Below are 26,708 nucleotides of genomic sequence, written 5' to 3' on the forward strand. Positions count from 1 at the left end.
AAGTTTTTTTATTTGATTGAGTATCTCAATTAGAGTATTGTCTTCTACTTTTATGATTTCCCTTAACACTTTTAATTCAAAAAATAAGTCTAAACCGTCAATATCGGAGTGAGTATTATGTTTTAAGAAACATTCAAAATTAAGACAATATTTTTTAAAATTTTCATCATCTAATGATCTCAATTTTTTCCCACTAAATAGAAAACCAAAAATATTTTCATATACTTCAAATTGTTCAAATCTATTTTGAAGTGAAAAGATGGCTTGGTCTACTATGTATAAGAAGTAATCAACTCTAAATGATTCTTCAAGAGATCTTGTGATTTCATTATCAACATTCTCATCAAATTGTTTTTTTCTATAAATTACACGTTTTTTACGAAATACAGGTTCAATATTCATCTCTAATGCAATTTCCTTAGCCGAAATCATAGCACTTGTAAATCCTTCTTCTCTATATGTTTTAAAAAAAGAAACTAAACCTCTTAATTGATCTATAGCGACATCAATATGCATATCTTTTGATTGTAAACTTTTGCTAATTGAATTTACAGCAAATAGTACATCATACCAAATAGTCATACCCAATAAAAATTCAAAATTTTCAAGCTCAAAAATTGCTAAACAATTAGCTTCACTTTTAATTTTTGGATCATCACTAACTTCTTCTAATTTAAATAAAGCATCTCTTATTTGTGGAGTTTGAAATCTTATTGCTTTAACACTTTCAATACGACTTTTCCACCGTGTTTGTGACAATGATTTAAGAGTTAAACTAGGTACACTATCTTTTAAAATTTTCCACCGCTTAGTAGACGAAGAAAATAGTGAATATATACGTTGTACCACTCCAAAGAATGATATAGCTTTCGTACAAGAATTAACCATATCACAAAGTACCAAATTTAGATTATGACAACCACATGGTGTATAAAATGATCTAGGATTTATATCAAGAAGTCTTTTTTGCACTCCTTGGTGTTTTCCCTTCATATTAGACCCATTATCATATCCTTGTCCTCTTAAATTATCAATATCAAGTCCAATACATTTTATTTCATCTAAAATAACTTCAAAAAGACCTTTTCCACTTGTATCATCCACTTTTAAGAATTCTAAGAAATATTCGGTTACATTTATTGGAGTTGTCGAAATATCTACACTTCGTATTATAAAAGACATTTACATTTGGTCTTGATGACTTGTATCTGGCGTGCAATCAAGTATGATAGAGAAATACTTTGTTTTTATAACTTTTTCAATAATCTTGTTCTTAATTTCACTTGCCAATAAATTTATTAATTCATTTTGTATATTATGTCCAAGATAATGATTATAAATTTCATCATGTTTGATTCGTCGAATATGTTCTTGCATAATTGGATCAAATTCTGCAATCATTTCAATAAGACTCAAGAAATTTCCGTTATTTTCTTGATAGATTTTTTCATTTTTCCCCCTAAATGCCAAATTATTTCTTCCAAGAGTTTTTATGACGGAAATAATTCTTGACAATACATTTTTCCAATGTTCTCTATCTCTATTAATTTGGTCTTGAATGTTTTTATCGATTGTTTTATTATTACGCAATCTAAATTCCAAATCAATCCATGAACTCATATTAATAATATGTTGGCTAGTTGTTTCATGGGTTCTAAGCTTAGTAGTAAGATTTTTCCAATCTCTACTACCTTCATTAGCTAACTTATTATTCTTTGCATTAAAGGTCGTATTAAATAACTTACAACAAAAACAAAATACCTTATTCAAATCTTTGGAATAAACTAACCATCTTCTTTCATGTCTTTCTCCATTTGCCAACTTTTGAAAATAATATGTAGTAGAAAAGTGCCTTAAAAATTTATCCTTTGGAAAACATGTGTCGGTAATTCTAATTGGTCCCTTTTCTACTAATAAGTCTCTTAACTTTGTATCAACAATATTCCATTGACTAGGATCATAGATATTTTTAGGAGTATGATTGTTTAATTCATTTATAAGTTCTTGATTTTCTTGGGAATCTACATTCGACTTTTCACTAATTTCCTCTCCTTCTTCTTCTTTTTGGTTTATATCATTATCTAACTCAACTTCAACTAAGTTTGTAACTTGTTCTTCTAAAGAGCATTCCCCTACCTTTTTTGATTTAATTTTATCATTGTTTTCCAAAAATTTATCAAGAGCACCTTTTTGAGATTTTATCAAGTTGTCGACTTTTCTTTTTCTTTTAAGTTTTGAATGACCGGATTCATATTTTCTAGTTGACATATTAAAATCTAACAAATATTTTAAACACTATTTACAATATCAAATAAAAAATATAATAAACATAAGACACAAAACAAAAATAATATTAGAAATTAGAATGATATTACCAAATTCAAAAGCTATGAAGACTTGATTTCCAAAAATGAATCGGGCTGCTGCAATATAGTTTTCTCCAAATTTAAAATATAAATTATCAATAGAACAAGTAAAAATTTTTTAGCTTTGAATAAGAGAGAGATGTAAGATTAGAAAAGAGAAAGTGAGAAGAAATAGAAGGGAGGAGAATAGAATATATAAAAATAAAATTAGAAAACAAAATAAGGTAAAAAAAAGAAGAAAACTTGTAAGTTAAAAAAAGGTACACAACTTTTCAACTTTTTATGGGAAAGTTAAAAAGTCATGGTCATATCTATGACTATCACCTCATTTAGCCGTTTACACTATTGACTTATTAGGTCTAACAATTTATTTTTTTTAAAATTTAATCTTTCCTAATTAACTAAAAAATGGGGCCTTTGCATTTATTGTCTTAGTTCTAATTTTTTTTTTAATTTAATCCTACCTAATTAACTAAAAAATGGGGCCCCCTAAAATTGGGGGCCTAAGGCCAAAGACTTTTTTACAAGCCTTGCCAGCCGCCCTTGCGTTTAGCTAAAAACATCCCTCAAATATGCTCTAAATTTAAACATCCTTTTACTACCATAGTGAGCAAAAAACATCTCTTAATTATCCTAAAAATGACCAGATTCACCCTTTCAATTTTTTCCTTGATAGAAACTAACGGTTAAACTCATTTTCTTTCACATAAATAAAGCTAGAATTAACTATGGATAAACATGTGGCCTCTTTTACATATTAAAGTTGCAATTATTGTCATGACAATATGATGAAAAATATATAGCAAAATATTTATAAAAAAATCACATTTGAATCTTAAGAAGCAAAAAGCTTCACATAAATTGAAACAAACAAATATTTTTTTGTAATATCTAAATATGTTACTTTTATATATTTAATAATACAGCAACTAGTGTTTATCAAATTTACACCAAAAATAAAATAAAAATAAACTACCTGAAAACTTCTAATTCCCTCATTGTCTAGGAAATAAAGAGAAATTTATACACTTTTTCTTATAATATTATGTTGCTTATCTGATCAATAATTATATAGGGCGAAAAATAGTTTGCACTAAATACTTTGCTCACTTTTTATGGGAACATCCTGACTGCTACTGTGAAGTTGAGAATGAAAACCTCTTTTCCTAGCTCATTCAGTTTAGTTGAGATTGTCTATACTACAATAAGCTAAGAGAAGAATGGGAGCAAACAAATGGGGGATTTGTGGGTTGATCAACCGTTAGTTTTTTGACAAAAATTAATTGAAGGATGAATCTTGCCATTTTAAAGATAATTGAGGGCTGATTTTTGTTCATTGTGATAGTGCAAAAATGTGGTTTAAACATAGAGTATAGTTGAGGGATGGTTTTGGTCAAAAAATCGATTTTTTATATACAAATTTTTAAGTTAGCTAATCAACATTTTATTTATAATTTTTCTTTCTAAATATTGTTTGGATTAGTTTTTTATTTTTGACTTATAATTTTAAAATACTTTTGGCTTATTTTTATTATTTTTGCTTAAATTGTAGTGTTTATAAGCATTTTTTAAAATTTATCCAAATACTTTTAAAATGTTTAATTACTATTTTGGGTTAAAACATCTAAAATAAGTCAATTCAAATAGGCTTTGATGACACAATGACATGATACCTTTGATTTGGTGTTAACTGATATTTATGTCAATTAGCTAGGTGCATGGATGTTGATTAAAGCAAAATTAAAGTAATCATTTATATATTATGCCTAACACAAAATATAAACTCAAAACGAAATAATTATTTTCTCTTTTAAAAAAAAAGAATATACTATATGTAATTAGTGTTAGTTGAAAGTTATATACAAAGATTATGATTAGCTTTTCTAATATTTGTTTGTAATTATTAATAATAAAGTTAATTATTTAATCTTTCTTGAATTATTGATTTTATATAAGATTTTGTTAATTTTAGTTTTATTTTGTTTAAATCTTCAATTGAAGCAAGGAATTGTAACACTAACATTATTATTGGATAAGTTAGGTAAGCATTTGGAAAAGAATCAATTGCTTATATAATTGAGTATATCCATTAAAAGTACATTATCATCTAATACTTGTACGAATTTTCTTAACACTTTATTTAATAATATTTAGAAATAAGTCTTAAGCCATTGATATAAAATTAGTAACTTTATTAAGTGTGTACAAATGACTAGAAAAAAAATAGTACAAAGCTAACACTATTAGAGGGTTGATTGAAGTTGGAGTGAATAAGCTGAAGGAAGTTAGGAAGTAAACAATTTCCTAAAAAATAACACAATATTTGTAGTTCAAAATTTTGAAAAGTGAAAAGGATTGGATTCTTATGTTGTTCCCGTAAAATCATAAACTCAAAGAGTTTTTTCTTAATTCAAACTCAACATCTCTTTCTTTGAATTCTCACTTTGACAAGTGTCAACAATTCAAGTTCATAAAACATATTATTCATTTTGCATGTAGACAATGGCCTGCACAAATTTGTCTTTTGGGTTGTGCTACAATATCGAGCTCCAAAGCATGCATACCATGTGAATTTGAGTAATGCAATTATAACTTCTCACTTTCCTCTTTTTTATTTTCATATGAGATTCGCTTAAGATGTCATGTGTATCTCATCTTCAGAAGCTTGTCAGCCTAAAAGTTTGTCAGTCTTTCTAGACTCACTCTCATTAGTCTGTCTTCCATCAGAAACGTCACACAAGTATTGTATTGGAGTTCAAACTCATGGACAAATCATTGAGTTCTCTTATCTATACATTAAACTACTAACTTAAGAATTCTCCTCGAGTTCTTAGCCGTAGAACCATGAAATCGAGGAAAGAGTCATTAAAGTCAAATTTCATAAACAATTCATGGAGTTAAATTTTTATAAATTCAAAACTCCAAGAACAATTCATGTGGTTTAAACTTTTCAAGTATTTGAATTTATATATATTTTGTTCAACTTATAATAAAGTGCTTAAATGTTAAATACTTTTGAAAATGTTATATTCCTCGTCACTGTTCGAGAAGTGGTTATTTACCATTTTATTAGTTTTACTTGCCCCTCAATTGGGTCATAGACGTTCAATATTAAATTATTAAACCGAATAAAAAATAAAAAAAAACTTTATGATAATGTTTTTTCTGTTATAATGACAGTTAGTAGACCATAAATTCCCGTTTCAAAAGGCGCAACCTTAGTAATCTCTGTCTATTTCCGCTCCATTAAGTGTTTATCAGATCTCCTTAATTTGTTGTCTAACTGTTCCCATAATGACTATTTCTAAGCGAAACACACAATTATTCTAATCAAAAAGTTGAAATAGTAGATTAATTAGTCTTCAAGAATTTGAGCTTATTTTGTCTATTGCATATCTATTTTGTTGCAGTTTCAGGTACATTTACTATTTTGTACGAAAAATAATTTTGATCTTATATATAACGTCCTGGAGTGAAATAGTCAATTTATCGTACTCCAACTTGTAACACTATGTTTAAATTATCGATCAATTTGTATCAATCTCAAGGTTGATCGATCTCCTTTTTATAGGATCTTTGAAGCACTAATTATAATCCAGAGGAACATTGCATAACTTTCTGCTGATTGGAGTTGATTTAGCAGAAAGACAGATATATATTCCTCGCTCGTTATCAGACAATCACTTATTCACAAACTACGTGTGGAATATAAGTTTCATGATATGAAATTTTCGATATCCTACTTACAGGATTAGTAGTTCACAATATTTCTGTTGTGATATTTCGTTGTTTTTGAAGATGGATTTTACAGCAGGAAAGTTATCAAATGAACATAAAGAACAACTTCGATGTGCTTCAGAAAGTGCAGATCCATTAACAGTATCTGCATTACAGATATCTCCAAAATCACCGCGCTCTCCAAAATCCCCAAAATCTCCTAAGTCTCCAAGGTCTCCCGGTGATCGTCACAGCAAACATGGCTCAGATAGGGGAAGTCCACTTAAACATAAAAAAAGCTCACATTCTCCGCGAGATGGTCGTCCAAAGAAAGGTAAGTTGATAATTTCGTAATTGCTTATTACATGCTTGATGATTTTCCTGTGACGGGATTATTTAGATCATCGCGTTTGAACTATGGTAGACAAATGTTACCTTTTGAAAGGTATGAATAGAAAATGAAGAGTTGTGACTTTTTCAAAGGGCTGTAACATTTCCGATAAGGCATGATAAGGACATGTTCACACTATTCTTTGTTATCTATAAATAGAGGTTTCCTCTTATTTTTAAAAAGAACAAAATATCTAAACTTCTTCTTCTGCACAACTAAATCTAGTATTCTAGTGTACTTTGCTTCCATTGAATGATTCGTTGACAACATTATTTTTGGTACCGATATACTGGTGAGTAAAAACGTTCTATCCTATGAGGATATATTCCTTTAACCTCGGATACTTGAGGGGAATAATTTCCTTAAGTACAAACTGTACATTCATTAGGCTCGATTTCTTCTTGTCAATATTGTTTATGTTTTTGTTACAGATTCTATTTTCTTTACTAGTTTTAATTTCTGATTTTGAAAAAGTGCTTTAAACTTTGTTGCTTATTATTTCTGCAAAGTTGGAAATCCAATCTGACTTCTAAAACGGAAGTGAGTACAGGTGAGAGGACCCCACTTTCCCGCATCCCTCTCCCCACGAGCAGAACACCAGAGATGCACAGCACGTGGGGCTTGTCTAACGAACGACATTCTAAGTATTTTACTAATACAGATTGTGGATAACAGACAAACAAGTAACATTGGATTAAGTTGTACTTCTCGTAATGGACTTTTATTTAAAACCTTGTACTCCAGTAAATATTAGATTCTGAACGCATAATTTCAAAAGTACAATGAGCTTAGTGATAGGAACATAAAGATTGAACACGTCCCGCTGTTGATTTTCTTATATAACTCTCTTGCTGCTTCTTTGTCATGTCACTGAAACTGCACATATGAAGATTTTTACTTGTGATATTTTGATCTATTTTCAACCATCTCTTTGCATAATATTTATGATTATACAGGTGGTTGTGGAGGAAAAGGCACTTGGGGCGGATTAATGGATACCGATGATGTCCATGCTATTGATCCCAATGATCCAAACTACACTAGTAGTGAGGTATTTTAGCTATCATTTTCAATTTTCCATGAAGGAAGATGAGCCTTGACGTAACTGATAAAGTTGTTGTCATGTGACCAGGAGGTCACAGATTTGAACTGTAGAAACAGCCTCCTGCAGAAATGTAGGGTAAGGTTGCGTACAATAGACCCTTGTGGTTCAAGCTTAGTGACACATCAAATTGAGTTAGGCCTTCTTTTTTCCAGGATACGGAGAGAACAAGTACGAAAGACATGGTTGCAGCATTTGAGGAATACAAAAAGAAGGCTATAATATTAGTCGAAGAGTATTTTCAGAATGATGATATAACATCCACAGCAAATGAATTAAGAGAACTTGGGATGTCTTGTTATGACTTCTACTTTATTAAAAAGTTAGTATCAATGGCTATGGATAGGCATGATAAAGAAAAAGAAATGGCAGCTGTTTTATTATCTGCTCTTTATGCTGAAGTTATCAAACCACAACAAGTCTACAAAGGTTTTAGTAAACTCTTGGAATCTGCTGATGATTTCATTGTAGACATACCAGATGCAATCGACATTCTCGCGTTGTTCATTGCAAGAGCAGTAGTTGATGATATACTTCCTCCTGCATTTTTAGCAAAAGCAAATTCTTCTCTACCTAAAGATTCAAAGGGAATTGAGGTTATAAAAAGAGCTGAAAAGAGTTACCTTTCAGCTCCTTTACATGCTGAAATCATCGAGCGTCGATGGGGTGGAAGTAAGAATAAGACAGTTGAAGATGTGAAGGATAAGATCAACAACTTGCTTATTGAGTATGTTGTAAGTGGAGAGAAGAATGAGGCGTGTAGATGCATTAACGATTTGAATATGCGTTTTTTCCATCATGAAATTGTTAAGAGGGCTATTATCATGGCAATGGAAAAGCAACAAGCCGAAAGTCGCCTTTTGGACTTACTAAAGAAGACTACAGAAGAAGGCTTAATAAATTCAAGTCAATTATCAAAAGGGTTCAATAGGATTATTGACAATATCGACGACTTGTCACTTGATATACCAAATGCAAGGATGATTTTTCAGTCAATAATTTCTAAGGGAGCATCAGAGGGTTGGCTGTGTATTTCATCTTTGAAGTCGTTATCGACACAACTAGAAAAACAAGAAATTGATGAAAAACTAGTGAAGGAATTCAAACTGAAAGCTCAATCCATGATCAAAGAGTACTTTTTGTCAGGTGATATTGAAGAAGTAAGTAGGATTCTAGAGTCGGAGAACAGTTCGTGTTTGGCAGAACTAAACGCCATATTCGTTAAGAAGTTAATCACTTTAGCAATGGACAGGAAAAACAGAGAGAAAGAAATGGCTTCAGTTCTGTTATCATCTGTTTGTTTTCCAGCAGATGATGTGGTAAATGGCTTTGTAATGCTAATAGAAGCAGCAGATGATACAGCTTTAGACATTCCAATTGTCGTTGAGGACTTAGCGATGTTTTTGTCTAGAGCAGAAGTAGATGAAGTTTTAACTCCACAACACATGGAAGAGATTGGGAGTCAATTTTTCGAACCGAATTCAATAGGTAACAAAGTTGTACTAATGGCAAAATCTTTGCTAAAAGGTAGATTATCTGGTGAGAGAATACTAAGGTGTTGGGGTGGTGGTGGAAGTAGTACAAACGGATGGGCGATTGAAGATGTTAAGGATAAAATACGAAAATTATTAGAGGAATTTGAATCTGGAGGAGATGCAAAAGAAGCATATAGATGCATAAAGGACTTAGGTATGCCATTTTTTCATCATGAAGTTGTGAAGAAATCATTGGTGATTATAATTGAGAAGAAAAGTGAAAGGTTATGGGGTTTTCTCAAAGAATGTTTTAGTATGGGACTTATTACTATGTATCAAATGACAAAAGGTTTTGCTAGAGTTGCAGAATCACTTGATGATTTGGCTTTAGATGTACCAGATGCTGAAAAACAATTTAAAGTTTATGTTGAAAGAGCAGAGGTTGAAGGATGGTTAGATTCCACTTTTAGTTTCAACAGACTTGGACATAATTCCATGGAAAATGGATTTTGTTGAATCATATTTCTAAGGTACATTCTACTCTTCTTTTAGTTACTTGAGCATGTACTTTTCATGTTGCTCTTACTCTTAAAAAATGCAACAACATTCGTGTCAAACTCTCCGAAAAAAATTGCACTATATTTGGAGGATCTAACATGCCCTTATCGACATTTTTGAAGAGTACGAGGATTTGATATGCACTCATCACTACACCAAAAATGATCTTTAACGGCAATTAACCACAGTAGCTTAATTACCTCTAAATGTGTCTTTTTAGAAACAATTACTAGTGACAATTGCATTTTAGCACTCTTAGTAAATGTCTTTAAAGCCTATAGGACATTGAATCCAATGACAATTGACTAATGTCGGTAAAGGTTTTAACACTCTTTATTAATGTGCTTATTCACTGGCGGAGCCACATACACTTGAGGGGTGTCGACTGACACCCCTCCGTTGAAAATTACATTGTGTATCCAGATTGATTTTTTTTCGATGTGTATATATATTACATGTTGACACTTCTTGGCTTCTATGCAATTTTGCTTTTTTATATTTTGATACCCCTTGATCAAAATTCTAGCTCCGCCACTGTGCATATTTATTACCGTTAAAAACTGTTTTTGTTGTAGTGCGTCCATATATTAAACTTCAAGTGGTTCATATATTTCACTAACTCAAATTTTAGGTTTGTGCTCTCTTTTTTCTTTCCAGGACCATATAGTGTGTAGCAACATCATCCAAATTGTTGTAGCAAAATGGATTTCTTTACATGGACAATAGAGAGATTATAAAGGAGGAGGCCACCATGAGTATGTTCTAAATTGAGGAATTGCAGAGATGAAAGCCCACAAAAAGTGCTCAGCAGAAGAGATCAACTTGCATCATCTTTATATAATTATATTATATATATATACATGTCCATGTCCATTTTTGTTCTACTCAGACTCCACTTATGAGACTACACTGAATATGTTGTTGTTGTCATCGATTTTTGTGTTGAGACTAATAAATTGTTCCGTAGTGATTGAATTGTTACATGTACTATTGAATCTTATAGTATAACATTTTACCCTTTTTGTTACCGTTATATTGAGCCAAATATACTGTCTTTTTTCCTTCTTGTATTCCAATGAGAAAAGCTAGATAAAAGATCAACTATCTGAATTAGCAAAAGTCATTTTTTGCTTCATCATGTGAAGAGGTGATGCGTAGATGCTCAAGTGAGGAGATGCAGGAGGTTGGATATAGCGGGTACGAGGAGAGGTACGTAGAGGTAGGGCGAAAAAGTATTGGAAATATGTGATTAGACCGGACATGATGCAGTTTCACATTACCAAGGACATGACATTAGATAGGAGGGTGTGGAGGTCGTATATTAGGGTAAAATATTAGTAGGTATAGAATATTATCTTGATTTTTGAGGGGTTTACTTTAGTGTTTTGCCTTTTTATTCCACCATCTTGTTGTTGACTATATTTAGGTTATCGCATTATTTTGTGGTTGTTACTGTTTCCTACTTTCCCTATTAGTTGCGTTATTTCTTCACTGTCGTTTTCCCTTTTTCATTATTCTTATATGTTATACTCGAGCCGAGGATTCTCCGTAAACAATCTACCATAAGTCCCTACATGCCCTCTCTTCTTCTTTTTTTAAATTTAAACGTACGAATATAAACAAACTTAAATAGATTAAAATAAGTTTATTTTTGGGAAAATGCATAAGTACCCCCAACCTATGCCCAAAATTTCAGAGACTCACTTATACTATACTAAGGTCCTATTACCCCCCGAACTTATTTTATAAATAATTTTCTACCCCTTTTTGGCCTACGTGGCACTATCTTCTGGGCCTAGCGTGTGTTGACATTTTTTTCAAGCTATCTGGTTGATAGTGCCACGTTGGCCGAAAAGGAGTAGAAAATTATTTATAAAATAAGTTCGAGGATAATAGGACTTTAGTATAGTATAAGCGTGTCTCTGAAATTTCAGGCATAAATTGGGGGTACTTATACATTTTCCCTTTATTTTTTATTAGCCATATATTATTATTTTTTGCGTACTTGACCCTTGAGGTACCACACGTGGAAATAGTTATAAAGAATTATACCATTCTTATCCCACACACATTTTTCACGTATAAATTATTTGTCCAACCTTTCATATAAATGCTCACTTTTATTTTTGAAGAAATTAAAAATAAAAGGAAAATTCTTCTTGCCACTAGTAAATTTATTTCATATAGATGCTTGATTTTATTTTTGAAGAATAACAATGAACAACATCCATGAGCTTAAAACATCATAGTTTAAAACAATATATTATATCTTCAACTTTAGACAAGACGATAACTCATGTTGAAATAGGAGTTGAAGGAGATTTAATTCGGTCTGAACCTTTAGGAACATGTTTCGTTATGTCGAATTTGTACAATTTCTTTATATTTGATAGATGTTGTTTGAAAACCGGAGTTGTAGGAGATTAAACTAGATATGAACCTTTAGGAACACGTCTCTCGATATCAAGCTCGCACAACTTCTCTATATTTGATGGATGATTTTTGAAAACTAGAGTTGGGGGAGATTTAATTGGATCTAAACCTTTAGGAACACGTCTCTTGATATCAAACTCGTACAACTTCTTTATATTTGATGGATGATTTTTGAAAACTTGAATTAAAAGAGATTTATTTAGATCTGAACCTTTAGGAACACGTCTTTTGATGTCAAACTCATATAATTTCTTTATATTTGATGGATGTTGTTTGAAAATCGGAGTTTGGGGAGATATATCAATATCGAGATGCAATGTATCGAAACGTTGAGTGATATATCCAAAATTCTTAAATTACAAGGATTTTTTGTAATTTAATATGTAATGATGTAATTAGCTCTTAACACTATTAGATTTGTATAATCTTTACATTTTATTGCCACGTATTAAACTCCAAAAAAGATTTTGTTTTTTCTTTCTCGTGGTATGAATTCGTATTAAATCTCGACTAAATCAAATCGCATGCTGTAGGGACCCTCAATATAATTTTTTTCTAACCCGAACTCAAATCCGAATCTCTGATTAACTGCATGTGCAACAATATGTTGGTTCAAAAAAGCTTTTAAATTGACGCCTCCCCCTCCCCCCGCCCCCTCCCTCCTCTCCCCTCCGCCGAATTCTCTCCCTTTTTTCCTCTCTGTCATCGCCGGCCACTTAACGACGATCTCAATCATGGGAGAGATCGAAGAAGCATCCACCAGCGCCGACGAGATGTCTCCACTGTTACCGAACCCGAAAACCGACCCGAATCCGTCTACCCGGACTAAGTCTGTTAAGACCAAGGTCCCGGAGATCAAGGTCCATCTGTATAAGCAAGGGAAGGGTCCGATCGACGAATTCACGTCGTCCTTAGGTGGATGGGAACAAGACCAGCTAGAGGTTAGTGATATTCTAGACAAATACGGGCTTAAATCGGTCTATGCATTCAAACCGGAGACGGGCCGAGGTGTCCCTATCAGATTCAATCCCCGTAACGGCCGATCGATTCTAACCTATAGAGATGGATCCGAGATCCATATTGATGGAGAACCTAAGGTACAATCATCTCACACAATTCACAATTAAGTATATGGCCTGTTATAATTTGTGCTCCTTATCTGTTGTCCCATAATTTGTTTCTTTTGGACTTTATTGCACTATTGTTTGAGTTAGATGTGATGAAATTCAGCTATATTTTTTAGCAGTGGTGTCAGGGACAGCTTGCCCGCGCCTGGTTCTTGCTGCCTCCCACCAATATAGGTATTGGGTAACTCTATCCATCAAGTCTTCCATAGATGGGAAGAAATCACATAGTAGTATTTTTTGACCTCCTGGTTCTCGTTCCACGACTACTAGTCACATCCTTGATGCTACAATTCAGATAGATTTCTTATTCACTTAGTAATAGTTTTGTTAGCGTGATAGTTATATAGGAATATAGGATTATAATCCATATTTTTTCATGCAATAAATATTTAATAAGCAGTCGTTATATAGTCAATAATATGTACTGATTGTTCTATGATTTCTGAATTTTGATATTGCATGAATTGTTGTGTAGGGATTGCCTAGATTAAGTGCATTTTGTGTTTTGTTAATACACATATAACTATCCCCTACTTTATCATAGATAAAATGATAGATAGATTTTCACATAACTCATGCAGGTATTATCAATACGGGAGTTAAATATTGAAAACCATAACATTGCAATAGTTATGCTGAGCTCTATACCAAAATTTGAATTTTTTTATTAATGCCCCGGTGATTAAATTAGTATTGCAGCAGTTTATGTTGCAAAACAAATGTAAAATTAGTCAGAATTTTATGCTGGTATCGTTTTTTTGCTTATGCAGCCTACCAAACCATACGTGTTCCTTTAACTCTCTGTGAACTAGGATAGAGTTTGGACAACTTTGAAGATATATGAATTAGGAAAATTTGTCTATTTTGAGACATATGGTAATATTGCATGAACGACACTGAGAGGATGAAATTTGGAAAAACATGATGTACTTTTGGGCAAATTGACATTTGGGATTGACACTAAAGATTGTACCATCAATTTTCTTGGTGATTTAAGTTTGGAGACAAATATAGTGCTTGGATATGATAGATCTTGAGTCTCTCGGAGGAAGTGGATTTGGCAGTAGGTGTAGGAGTTGCCTGTATTTTGCACTTTATTTTTTCCAACTGTTGAATTTTGGAAAGAGTTATTAGTTGAGACTGAAACTTAAATTAATGGTGTGATGGTACTCCTGTGAAGTTTTGTTTACTCTATTGCAGCCTGGCTGTGAGTGGTGAAGCTTTTATTTTTTGTCATCTTCACCTGTTTTTGAAAAATGGCATGTCATGTTCATCTTACTTAAACAAGACCAACCTAGAGCTTATTTGAGAAGTGTTGAGATTGGATGGTTATCCACTTTATACAGTGGAATGTCATAAGGATGGTTATCCCTTTCAAGAATGCGGTGAAGTGTCCTTTAAGTAATGTCACAAGGTATGAGTCAGGCTTGATTGTTCGAGCTTGAGAAAGAGTCTCTGACTTGTATGCCTCTAGTGTGAGGCTTTGTTATGTCTTGAAGGTCTTTTCCTTTTTAATGGATAAAGTTGATGTTTAGAGGGGAAATTAACCACTAAGGGCTCGTTTGGTGTGAGGTATAGTAACAAATAGTCCCGGGATTAAATTATAGTACCGCTTATTTTGTTGTTTGGTTGGCAAGTTCGGGATAACTTATCCCGAGATTAATAATTAGTACCGGGATAAGTTATCCCTCTCCTTGGGTGGTATAGTAATCCCGGGATAACTTATCCCGGGATAAAATAGGTAAATGACAAAAATGTCTCTTTCAACCCTTTTGTTATATCACTTTTTACATTAATGAAGGGCATTTTTGTAAACAAATAAATTGTTCTTAAAATTTATTATTTTGAATACAACAAACCAAACACTCAATAAAAAATAATCCCAACACAACTTATCCCATCATAACTAATCCCAACATAACTTATCCCAACATAACTTATCCCATCATAACTCATTTTCAAACCAAACGACCCCTAAGGAAATTGATATACCTTTTAAGGTTTACCAAGTAAGAAAGAATGGAACGGATGATGCAATGTTTCCAATTATACGAGCTGTATGTTCCTTATAAAAAAAAGAAAATTATATGTGACAGCTTTGTGATATCTTACAATGGAAAAATAGTTGTTTAATACTCACCTGTTTTCAATGGAAAAAGAATGATGAAGGCAGGAAATTAGCAACAACAACTGCGCCGCAGTCCCAAACAAGTTGTGGGATATTAACAGCCTGGGGAAATGCATTTTCTCTCTAGGTTTAGCAGACAAAACATATGGATCAATTAGACTTCAAATTCCCACACCTTCTGATTTATGTTCATATGCAGTCTACTTTTGTATTTCTTTTAGAAGGCTCAATAGTTATTCATTGATTAGTCGTTTGAATGGATAAGTTTACATTTCAAGGTCTCATCTAGTTCTTTCTATCTTTTAAAGAGCTCTCCCTCAGGCAATTTCCATTTTTTTCCTAGTGAGCTTTTTGTGATCAGAGCCTTCACAATTAGGGCTGGGCATTAGGTCGGTTCGGTTTTTCGGTTTTCAGTTTGACAAAATGTGAAACCAAACCAAGCTGAAATAAATTCGGTTTGGTTCGGTTATTATAATTTCAGTTTGGTTTATTTCGGTTTAACCAAATTTAATTAACAGTGGTCTGTGGACTTTTTAGTACTTGTTGTCTAACCAAATTTATTTCAGACATGTAGGCTTTAGTACTTGTTTTCTACACAGCCACAAGACAATACTTACTTTTAAACAGGAAGACAAGACAGAGATCTCAAACAAAGAGCAGTCTCTAAGAGGAGCACCACTATTTGGTCATGCAACCTGTGTCTGTCTCACTGTCTGTGCTATTTTGGAGCACAAATTGTTCCACTGTGAAACATATAGTGACAAGTTACTGATCAACATACCAGGCTGCCTTTAGCACCGACTTAATCCCATATTTTCATGCTTAAAGAATAAGAACCTTGATGCAACTAACTAATGCATAAACGTATGGAGAAACCTCATTGATAATTCTTGTCCAAGCAGTCCAGCAAGCAGCAACATTAACAAACTAGTCAAGAATAAGAATAAAAAGACTATCAAGAGTCAAGACAACAACACTAGAGAATTCAACAAACTTGTGCCCAGCCCTAAAATAGAGTTAGTTACAAACTAAAGTCCAGCTGCAGTATGCAGCATTGCAATTTGCAGCAACCAAAAGATTTAGAAAACCAACAAAACATTGTTGCAACCTCCAGTGCAATAGCTCCCAAGTTCCAACAGATAGCAACCAAGAAAATACAAACCATTGATGTGCCTGCGAGAAAATAAAACTCTTTAGACAAATGATCTACATTTCATAATAAAATATATAAAATTATCAAGCAAGTTATGTAAATAAGTTCTTTACTTACCCGTTACCACACATCACTAGTTGATAGTTGAACTTACAAGTTGCAACTATATATCAATAATACTAGATTCAGTCCCACTACAAGCAAAATCTAAAAAAATATGAAAGAATTTGTTAGTTGTTAAGAAACACAAGTAAGAAAATTATTTTCAATATAATTAATACAAATACCAAATTCTTACCAAATTCAAGTTGTTCAAGATACTCTAAATCTTCCTCAATATTGATTGGAAAAGGCTCACTTCTAAGCCAATCTTGAACACAAATAAGAGATTGCACAAGTTTAGGGGTTAATGAACTCCTAAAGGGATCAAGATCACGACCTCTTGTGTTGAATGCACATTCTGATGCGACACCTGAAATGGGAATGGCTAACACATCACGAACCATCTCTGCGAGAATAAGAAATCTCGGCTCATTAACTTTCCACCACATTAATATATCAAAGTCATCACTATCTGGCTCAATATCTTCAACAAGATATCTTTCCAATTTACTACCTGAACTTCCACTAACTTCTTTATGCTTCTCAAATTGTTGTTTCATTCTCATTCTTCCTCTATTTACAAAGTTGCCACAACCACTCAAACTAGATATACTTGATGAATTGTCAGATGAAGTGGGTGAAGATGGTACATGTAAAGAGCTTTTTGAGGATTTCTTAACATAATATTCAAACAATTTGGTCATGTATTTTTCCACTTCTGAACATAGCTTGTCCCCAATTTCTTTTTCAAACATATCCACAATTGCAAATGGAACATAATCAAGCTTGTTACGGGGATCCAATATGGATGAAATAAAGATCATCTTTTTCATTTATGTTGTTCACCTTAATACTTTTTGAACTTCTCATTCATACTTTCTGCCATTTCTTTCAATTTACCATCTTCATTTGCCATCATCTCTTTCAAAATAAGATTAAGTTCAACAATTTCAACAAAGTGTGTATTGCTAGTGACATAATTAGAACCAGAGACCTTCAAAGTAAGTACATAAAAAGTTTCAAGAAATTTCACCATTGACCTCACATTTTTCCAGTCAACACTTGTAAGAATATCTACACTAGTTTCATCTTTATCTTCAGAAGAATCAAAACCAAAGGTACGAAGATGATTCAAGTATCCAATATCATAAAAACTATATCTTTCAAATGCAAGCTCAAAATGTTGTGCTATATCAAGCATCAAATATGTAGAGTTCCACCTAGTAGGAACATCTAAACATAATGATTTCTTACAAGTTATCAATTGAGATTCACAACATTCTTTAACCTTTCTAAGTCTTGCGGGAGATTGTTTAATGTATTTCACGGCTTGTCTCACTAGCTTGACAGACTTACCAATTTCCTTCAACCCATCTTGCACAATAAGATTAAGGATATGTGCCATACACCTCACATGAAGATGGTCACCATTCATAATGTTAGTTCCCCAGTTACTCAATTGTTAAGACATTTCTTTCACAGTAACATCATTAGAACTAGCATTATCAACTGTAATAGTAAACACATTATCCAAACCCCATTTAAGCAAACAATTAGTAATCCAAGCCGCCATATCCACGCCCTTATGACTAGAAATAGGACAAAAAATTATTATTCTTTTATGCAAAGTCCAATTTCTATCTATAAAGTGGGCTGTCAGGCACATGTAGTTCATTTTTTGTATAGAGGTCCAAGTATCTGTCGTAAGACAAACTCTTGGACGTGCTTCTTTGAAAACCTTCTTCAAAAGTTGTCTTTGTTCAAGGTATAGTTCATAACAATCTCTCGTCACGGTTCTACGAGAAGGAATATGAAATTGTGGCACTGTAACTCTCATGAAGTTTTTAAAACCTTCTTTCTCAACAAAACTAAACGGTAGCTCGTCAACGATTATCATTTTGGTTAAAGCTCTCCTACTTTGTGCTTGGTCAAATTTCCAAGTGCTAATCACCCCTTCCTTTGCTCCCGTTGAAGATGGTAGAAAATTAATTAGATTTTGGCCTTTATCTACGGTGTCACGGGGAAATTTAGGACATGTTCTCATATGAGTATTCATTGACGACGTACCATTACTTGATGTAGAAGCTACATAAGGTTTTGCACAATACTTGCATTTGGCTTTACTAGCTCCACTTTCATTGGTGAACTTGTCAAAATGCTACCAACAAGTAGCTCTAGGTTCCATGGCTTTTCTTTTCTTTGAAGTATCAACATCAACTTCAACCTCATTCGGAGATGAGGTGTTAGGTATGCTCTCATTTGAAGCTCCACTTTCACTTACCCTACTTCCAGTTTGTGTCATCTATAAAAAGTGAAACAAACAAGAACAATCAGAATTCAGAAAGACACAGTACATTACAGTTCACAAATTATCACATAGTTGCATACTTGCATAGTTGCAATCAATGATTAAAAAAACAATAGAGTATTCACAATTTACAACAATAGAATTCACAAGTACATGTACCAACACATCCCAATTCCTATGTCTAAAAACGTCTTGTGTATTTTAACTAACTATGCTAATCGACTCACTTATCAGTCCCTAACTAACAGACACTTAAACAGAATAGACAGAAGCAGGATTTCCATGGTAGAGGATCAGAAATACTTCCATGATCAGTCCCTAACTCATCTCGTATTTGAAATTGAATATAACATATATAAAGATTTCTACATGAAGTTAAGACTTAATACGCGATATACAAACATATCCAGTGAGCACTGACCTTCGACTTTCGAGTTGCGAGCAGTGCACTGAGTAGTTGTGGGTTGCGCCTACGACTATCCGACTTGCGAGCAGTCAACAGTCAACGAGGAGCCAAGAGCAACGAACGACGATGAGAGTTGAGAGACGATCTGCGACGGACGAGATTTGAGAGATGAGAGACGAGTCGACTGACAACTACTAGTCTACGACTTCCGAGTGACGAGAGTTGAGAGATGAGAGTTGCGGCGTAAGCGGTAGGACTAGTAGTCGTCAGTTGAGAGATGAGAGACGACAACTGAATCTGATGTTAGGACTTAGGAGTTAGGACTTAGGGTAATCAATTTAGGGATTTTCGAATTTTGATTGGAATTGGGTTGGGCATGGGCTGAGAATTTTAATTAAGGTTGTGGACTATCAGCTATAATTGGGCCTGCTGGGAATGGGGTAAAGAATATATACATATAATTTCGGTTTTTTGTTAACCGAATTTTTAAAGCTAAAAACCGAAAACCGAACCGAAAAAACTGAAATATTGAAAATCAAAACCGAAACCGACCAAAATAACCGAAATTAAAAAAAAATCGGTTCGGTCGGTTTTTTCAGTTTTAACCATATTATGCCAGCCCTATTCACAATACTTAATTTTGACATCAGAACTGAAACTGAGTATCTCTGGAAAGCAAGCTGAAACTGCCTAGTTGAGGAAGGTTAATGTGCTGAGTTTTGTAGTTTGGCATTTCAATGTCGAAAATTGGAATGCCAAAATAGTCGTGCTCTTTGTGTCAAATTGATCGTTCTGTAAACATGAGTAGAAACATGATCTGCAGTTACCCAGTTATATCTTGAATTGTTTGCAAGAGGTTTTCTTGAAATACACTTTGAACCTTGTTGAACACTTCCCTGAAACTGTTGAAAGGTTATCACATTATGTTACTGCTGGTTCTCCTGAGCGCTTTCATTTGAAAACAAAAATTGGCAAACAGGGAGAGCTTATTTTAAGATAAATAAATTCTTCTATGAATCCTATCAGGGAAAAAAATCTTTTTTATATTAATATCCATGTTAAGATAAATAAGGTCCACATTGGCAGGCCCTAACAATGAGAGCATGAAAGGAAACTGAAGGGAACTGCTCATGGTTAACTGAGATAATATTGTCCTTTCTATATAAGCAAGTTGCATTTCTCAGTCCAAGAAAGCTGAACTAGATGTGAAAATGTCATAAAATGACTTTACCAAGGCATTGTTGTCCCTAAAATGACCATACTTCACACGGTTCTTCACAAAATAGGTTGTTATATGCATAGATATGATTCTAATAGTTTGTCGTCTTTGTTTATAGGACTCGTTGATCCAACCTATTACCAGGATATTGGTTGGTGTTGCAGTGATCACCATATTGATAGTAATGGTGATGAAAGAATCTCCAGAATGGGCCAAAAAGTTGAACATCACTGGTGTTAATATCCCACCATGGGTCCTGGCTGCTGCGGTTATTCTGTTCACACGCATAAGGAAGAGGACTAAGGATTTCTTTGGAAAACGCCCATGATGAACTGGTGCTTAACCACAGGCAACTGAATTTTCTCAAAAATTTTGCATGTTTTGTTTGTGCTTTATACTATAGTTTTTGGATTCACATGTTATATATAAGCTAATCTAATCTTATAATCCAGTCGTGTGCATGCCTTTCCTCCTTTTATTTCTTGGAGAATTTTTTGTTATCACCGTGAATGGTCTGGCAATGACTGGATTCTAGATTGCTTTCTTGATGATGTTATACTATGAAACACGCATTCTCACTGTTGAGAATATCAGTAAATAATAATAGTGTGTTCTCTCTAACAGCTTAAGCTTTTAAATAAGATAGCCACACACTTCAACATGATATCAATAGAGGTCCTGAGATCGAATCTCACCACCACCCAAAATTATAAAAGAGTTTTCACGTGCTTGGCCCATGAGTGAGATGTATGAAAATAACACCTTGTCTCAAGCATGGGAAGATTTCTGGTCCGGGAACTCATTGAAGTTTGAAGAGTTGCATCTCTTTAGAAAAGATAAAAGAAGTTGTAATGTTAGGAACTTCTTGTCTTCTAAGGTTACGTTCTTTTGAGACAACCAAACAAAAATGTTTTTCCCATCTCTCTATTGAGATACAATAAATACCTAAGGTGATATTTATTTTAAGACGGAAAGAGTATAAAATTCTTGAGAAGAGCAATATGTAACTCAAGTAGAGGGAGCGTATAAATTGTTTTTGCTTTGAGCCGAGAGTCTATCAGAAACAATTGTTTTATCTCACCATGAGGTAAAAGTAAAATTTGTGCACACTCTACCCTTTCCAAAATCCGACTAATATGTTGATGTTGTTGTAAAGTAGAGGATATCATTTGTGAACTTTCCTTTACAGAATCTTGAAAAAATGTGTTGTAAACACCTTTAATGTTTTCTTAATTACGTAAACACAAACACACCATGTTTTAAAACAAATGAAAAGGCTAAAATATCACTTATTTTGAAACGGAAATAATAATACTCTGTTAAAATCTTCCTCAAATTGTATATGCCCCAAGTAGGGGTGTACACAACCGAGTTGGTTCGGGTTTTTCAAATATCAAACCAAATCATTTATGTAAAAAAATTAAATTTATAAATCAAATCAAACTAATAAAATTCGGATTTTTTCGGGTTTTTCAACATCTGGTTGGTTTGAATTTTTCAAATACCAAACCAAACCATTGTGTCGAATTTTTAAATTATAAATCAAACAAAACTAATAAACCTCGGGTTTTTTCAGATTTTTTAATTTTTTCGGTAAAGTTTGCATACAAACATATAATTAACATGTGCTCCAAATATTTCTTTAGTCCAACCAAAATACAATTATCTAAGGTGTTTCTTAAAAAAATAACACAAAATATGAGATGAGTACTGATGACACAAAAATATTCAATAAAAAATAATAATGAAATCATCATATAAAATAAATATTGTAAAGTCATAATGAAAAAATGATCATAATTTAAAAGTACTAAATCATTCTAAAATAAGTTTAATAAGTATTAGTTACATTACTAATTATTTAAGGAAAATTAAAATTAGATTATGTATTTTAATTGTCTAATCCAATGTAAAATTAAAGAACAAATATTCAATATTATTGTCATTCTTAGTGTTAAATTGATTTTCTTTTTACATTAGTATTAATTTGATTTTGATTTAAGTTTTATTATAGTTATCAACATCTATGAACTATAATCTTTATTGGACCATTCTGAATTCTAAGTTTTAAACTTGAAATAATATATTAAAAGATAAAAACTATGAAATAGTATAACAAATATTTTAAAATTATATCAAAGTAAATATTTTTATGTATAAAATAAAATTTTAAAATTACATATATAATGTCGGGTTGGTTTGGTCTCGGGTTGGTTTTTTTTAGTTAAAACCAAACCAACCCAAATATAGTCGGGTTTTTTTTTCCAATACCAAACCAAGTCAAACCAAACCACCAGTCGGTTTTTTTTTCCGATTTGACTCAATTTGTGATTTGGTTCAATTTTCGATTCGATTTTGTACACCCCTAGCCCAAGTATTCTATTTTGACCCACAATCTCAAAGTTTGACTAGTCTGCTGATTGAATTTCTTGTTGAATTTGTATCGCCAACAGTCCAACACTGTGGATGTGTGTCCGCATGATGGAAAATATATTTTAGGAGAAAAAGTGAGTTATTTTCTTATCTTTTTGTGTTTGATAAGCAGAGAAAAAAAAAAATTCTCTAAATGCATTTGTATATAATTAAACAAATACTATTTTTAAGGGTGGAGATGGTGGGTCGTGGGGATGTGGGGCTATGTGGGTGGGGGTTAAAGGTTAGGTGTATTTGATACGGAGACAATAAGTAAAAATCCACTTATTTTTTAAGAAAATATTTTTCGTAGAAAACATATTTCTTCATATGAAACATACCTATTATTGGAAGGTGTGGAGAATAATATCAATGTACAATATCATTTGTATAACTTGTTTTTCATACTATCATTAGAAAAATATTTTCTAAATTTTGATCAACCGAACACACCAATATATCTTTCAATTATCATTTATCATTTAATATTTCAGAACATTTCATCAACTTTCTTTAAACTTTCAAACCGCGTTATTAATTTTGTTTACTTTTTTTCTTGCACGTCCATTAGTTACAATCAATCAATCAATAATTTAATTTTAAGACTTCTTCTTTTATCAAAAGTGGTGAATTTTTTTCTTTTGACCAAGGCCTTGTGTAAAATAAAGAGCAACTTTCACATATAGCAAATAAAAAAATTATATTTGTATGCTATAGCAAAGTTTGCATAATTGCGCTCCATAGCAAATATATATATGTATAATTCGCTATGCATATACAATTGAAAGCTATGTCTATTTCGCTATACATATATACAAAAAGAAGCAATTGTATAATTCGTTGGCTCCTCTTCAGATTTGTATAATTTCGCTGGCAGGGCATTTGTATAAATTGTTGTTAGCCTCTCGTTTCTATAAATCGTTGACAAAATATTTGTATATCATAAATCGCTCTCTCTTTTGCTTTATACAAACATAAATTATACATTATACAAACATAAATTATACATTATATTTGTATAATCTGTGTTTGTATAAAACGAAAAAGAGAGAAAGGCAAAAGAGAACTGGGCAGGGGAATATTTGTATTGTATAATTATAAGTGTATAAGACGAATATAAATGTATTTGCATGTGTATATACAATTTTCTTTCGCTTTATACCAACATAAATTATACATTATACAAACATAAATTTTACATTATATTGTATAATCTGTGTTTGTATAAAACGAGAAAGAGAGAAAGGCAAAAGAGAACTGGGCAGGGAAATATTTTTATTGTATAATTATAAGTGTATAGGACGAATATATATGTATTTGCATGTGTATATATAATTTTCTCTCGCTTTATACAAGCAAAAACACAATTTATACAATTATGTTGTATAAAGCGAGAGAGGCGAGCACAGAGGGAGCGAGCGACAAAGGGAGAGTGGCAAGCGAGAATTTGGAGGGAGAGAGGCGACTGACAAACGTTTGCTACGGGGCACAATTAAATCAAACAGTAGCTACTCCATTTATTTTAGATTATAAGTTTGTCATTCTGTACAATTATCCCTAAAATAAATTAGCCTAAAAATCTGCAATCGAGGAATAAAATCCCTTCTCCGATGAAATCGTCTTAATTACTCAGAATATTTTCATCGGAAAATAATACCAAAAAAAAACACTCCACCCTACTCATAATCAGATAAATAATAGCGTATTAGCGGTACATTATTCTAATTGTAACGGGTCATAAGAAATCATTTTCACAATTTGTTACATTTGGGTTTTGGACTTTGTCTATTTGTATATAGATTTTCAAATGCCCCATTACTTGTAAAGGATTGGAACTAGAGTCTAATTGTTTGATCATAGATTCTCAATATTTTTCACTTTCGCGGGAGTTTATGCAGTTGAATTGAAAATAAAGTTGGAAAACAGGTTTAAATGACTTTTCTAATTTCAAAAACTTTATAACCAAACATTGATTCTGAAATAAATTATAAAATACTCAAGAGAAAAAAAGTAAAAAATCTCATAATCAAACAGTGCGTTGTTATCATGATTCATGAGCATATAATAGACACAATGATGAAAATATGACACCATCATGACCTATTATTATTAGATTATATATGTTGGATTTTAAAGATAGTGTAGTGTGAATCGGAAAGTAGTAAAATTAGAAAATTAAAATTTAACAAAGTTTATTTTTGTAAAGACACTTCAATTTGCTCCTTATTGATAAGGGGAAGTAAGACTAATGTGCTAAATTGCTAATATATACAAATACTTTTTCTAGTTATTAAAAAGTTAGAATCTCCTCGTGTTGTTATCGTCACAAAAGCTAAATTTTCAAAGAACTATTCTAAACACACGTAATAACAGTACTATTATTGAAACAAATAGACAAGAACAAAAGTTAAAACTTTGTTTAGATGATTGTTACGTATTGTTTCATAATATATCGTATTATATTGTATTGTTTTAATGAATACAACATTTGAATAGATTGTATCGTTCCCCTTCATTATGTAATGTTACACATCCATAATTTGAATGGTACAACCTACAAAAAATTGTAGGGTACGAGGTAGAGCTATTATGAAAAAGTAGGATAAATGTTTAAATAGAACTATTAAATAATAAGTGAAGATAAAACGAGAAGAAAATATTAAGGTAAGGACGCGATCACACCAAATCAGTCGTTACACAAAATGAGTCTTTTCGTCGTTACCTAATGATGGATTTAAACGATACGTTACAATAAAATTTAAATAACAATCAAAATAAACATTGTATTTAAACTAACAATATACTACAATACAATATAACACAACACAACGGGCGACAGACCTTCAAACAAGGTGTTAAAGTCCAATAGCCATATGTTCACATACTGTAGCTAACGTCAATTAATTAATTTGCTCATATATATCTTTGATTATTCCTTGTCAACCACGTCTATAAATTAACCCATCTCATACGTGAAATTGCTTATTTCAAAGAATTTATTTTCCATGTGATACATTATGGAGAAAATTTCATATATAGCGATAGTTATGCCCCTTATGACGAAAAATAACGATAGTTCATGCATTTATTTAACATAGTAATAGTTAATTTAGAAATATAACGGAATATATTGTATAATTCGCGCACAAGAGAAATACATTGTATCTATATGACACTTATATTTTATGAGATACACATGAATCATCACAAGAAACACCCCATCCACCATAAAAAAAATTCACTTGTATACCATTGTATTTTATGAGATACATTCGTATTTCAAATTTTAAATAAGAAGATATGTATATTATGTGTATTTTCTACTAAATTCAAATTATCGTTATAATTTTTGTAATTTTTTGAAAAGTAACGTTATATTCTTTCGAGTAAATACAGGGGCATATATGCAAGAATGGATGATTGGATGAAATTCTCTAAGTGAAGTTAGAATCTTGTTTTATTTTTCTTCCCAAAATTGGGTGACGCGTCTCTAAATGGTTATTGGTAGCACTTTATATATATTCGCACACCATTTGAATAGATAATACTTAATTCTTGACCTATAATTTAATAATTTTAACAATTTAGTGATAAAACCCTACATGTCAAATTGATCAAATTTGTATCTTAGATTACTTTTTCGTAATAGTGAAGTCATCATTTCGAAATCTTGGATACACCTCTAAGTAATATTGAAACTATATTGGTTGTGTCGTGTAAATTTTTCCTACATTCATTTTATTTTATATTATACCAATTCAAACAAAATAAACCATAAGAATCACAAAATCAAAAAGGCATATCACTTCAT

General features: G+C 32.1%; 3 protein-coding genes across 3 annotated transcripts in view; all 3 read left to right on the forward strand.

Moving 5' to 3' along the window:
• The window catches only part of LOC125834121 (uncharacterized), a 209,438-nt gene that overhangs the window by 19,027 nt on the left and 163,703 nt on the right, over positions 1–26,708 (forward strand). The gene's annotated exons all lie outside the window — the stretch shown is intronic.
• LOC125834112 (MA3 DOMAIN-CONTAINING TRANSLATION REGULATORY FACTOR 2) lies at positions 6,076–9,567 on the forward strand. Its single transcript, XM_049513293.1, has 3 exons — positions 6,076–6,417; positions 7,431–7,525; positions 7,732–9,567. Exons 1-3 carry the CDS (start codon positions 6,165–6,167, stop codon positions 9,565–9,567), a joined length of 2,184 nt encoding a protein of 727 aa, XP_049369250.1. The 5' UTR covers positions 6,076–6,164.
• Positions 12,663–20,959, forward strand: LOC125834130 (uncharacterized). Its single transcript, XM_049513318.1, has 2 exons — positions 12,663–13,139; positions 20,604–20,959. The coding sequence occupies exons 1-2, from the start codon at positions 12,777–12,779 to the stop codon at positions 20,811–20,813; spliced, it is 573 nt and encodes a 190-aa protein (XP_049369275.1). The 5' UTR covers positions 12,663–12,776; the 3' UTR covers positions 20,814–20,959.

This window comes from Solanum verrucosum, unplaced genomic scaffold (genome assembly GCF_900185275.1).
Source record: "Solanum verrucosum unplaced genomic scaffold, falcon-dt-bn FXZP01000108.1, whole genome shotgun sequence".
Classification (NCBI taxonomy): Eukaryota; Viridiplantae; Streptophyta; class Magnoliopsida; order Solanales; family Solanaceae; genus Solanum; species Solanum verrucosum.

Excerpts from the sequence above, each read along its gene's own strand:
- LOC125834130 (XM_049513318.1), top strand. The coding sequence starts at position 12,777 with ATGGGAGAGATCGAAGAAGCATCCACCAGCGCCGACGAGATGTCTCCA. Across the intron at positions 13,140-20,603 it reads ATATTGATGGAGAACCTAAG|GACTCGTTGATCCAACCTAT; the intron begins GTACAATCATCT and ends CTTTGTTTATAG.
- LOC125834112 (XM_049513293.1), top strand. The coding sequence starts at position 6,165 with ATGGATTTTACAGCAGGAAAGTTATCAAATGAACATAAAGAACAACTT. Across the intron at positions 6,418-7,430 it reads AGATGGTCGTCCAAAGAAAG|GTGGTTGTGGAGGAAAAGGC; the intron begins GTAAGTTGATAA and ends ATGATTATACAG. Across the intron at positions 7,526-7,731 it reads CAAACTACACTAGTAGTGAG|GATACGGAGAGAACAAGTAC; the intron begins GTATTTTAGCTA and ends TCTTTTTTCCAG.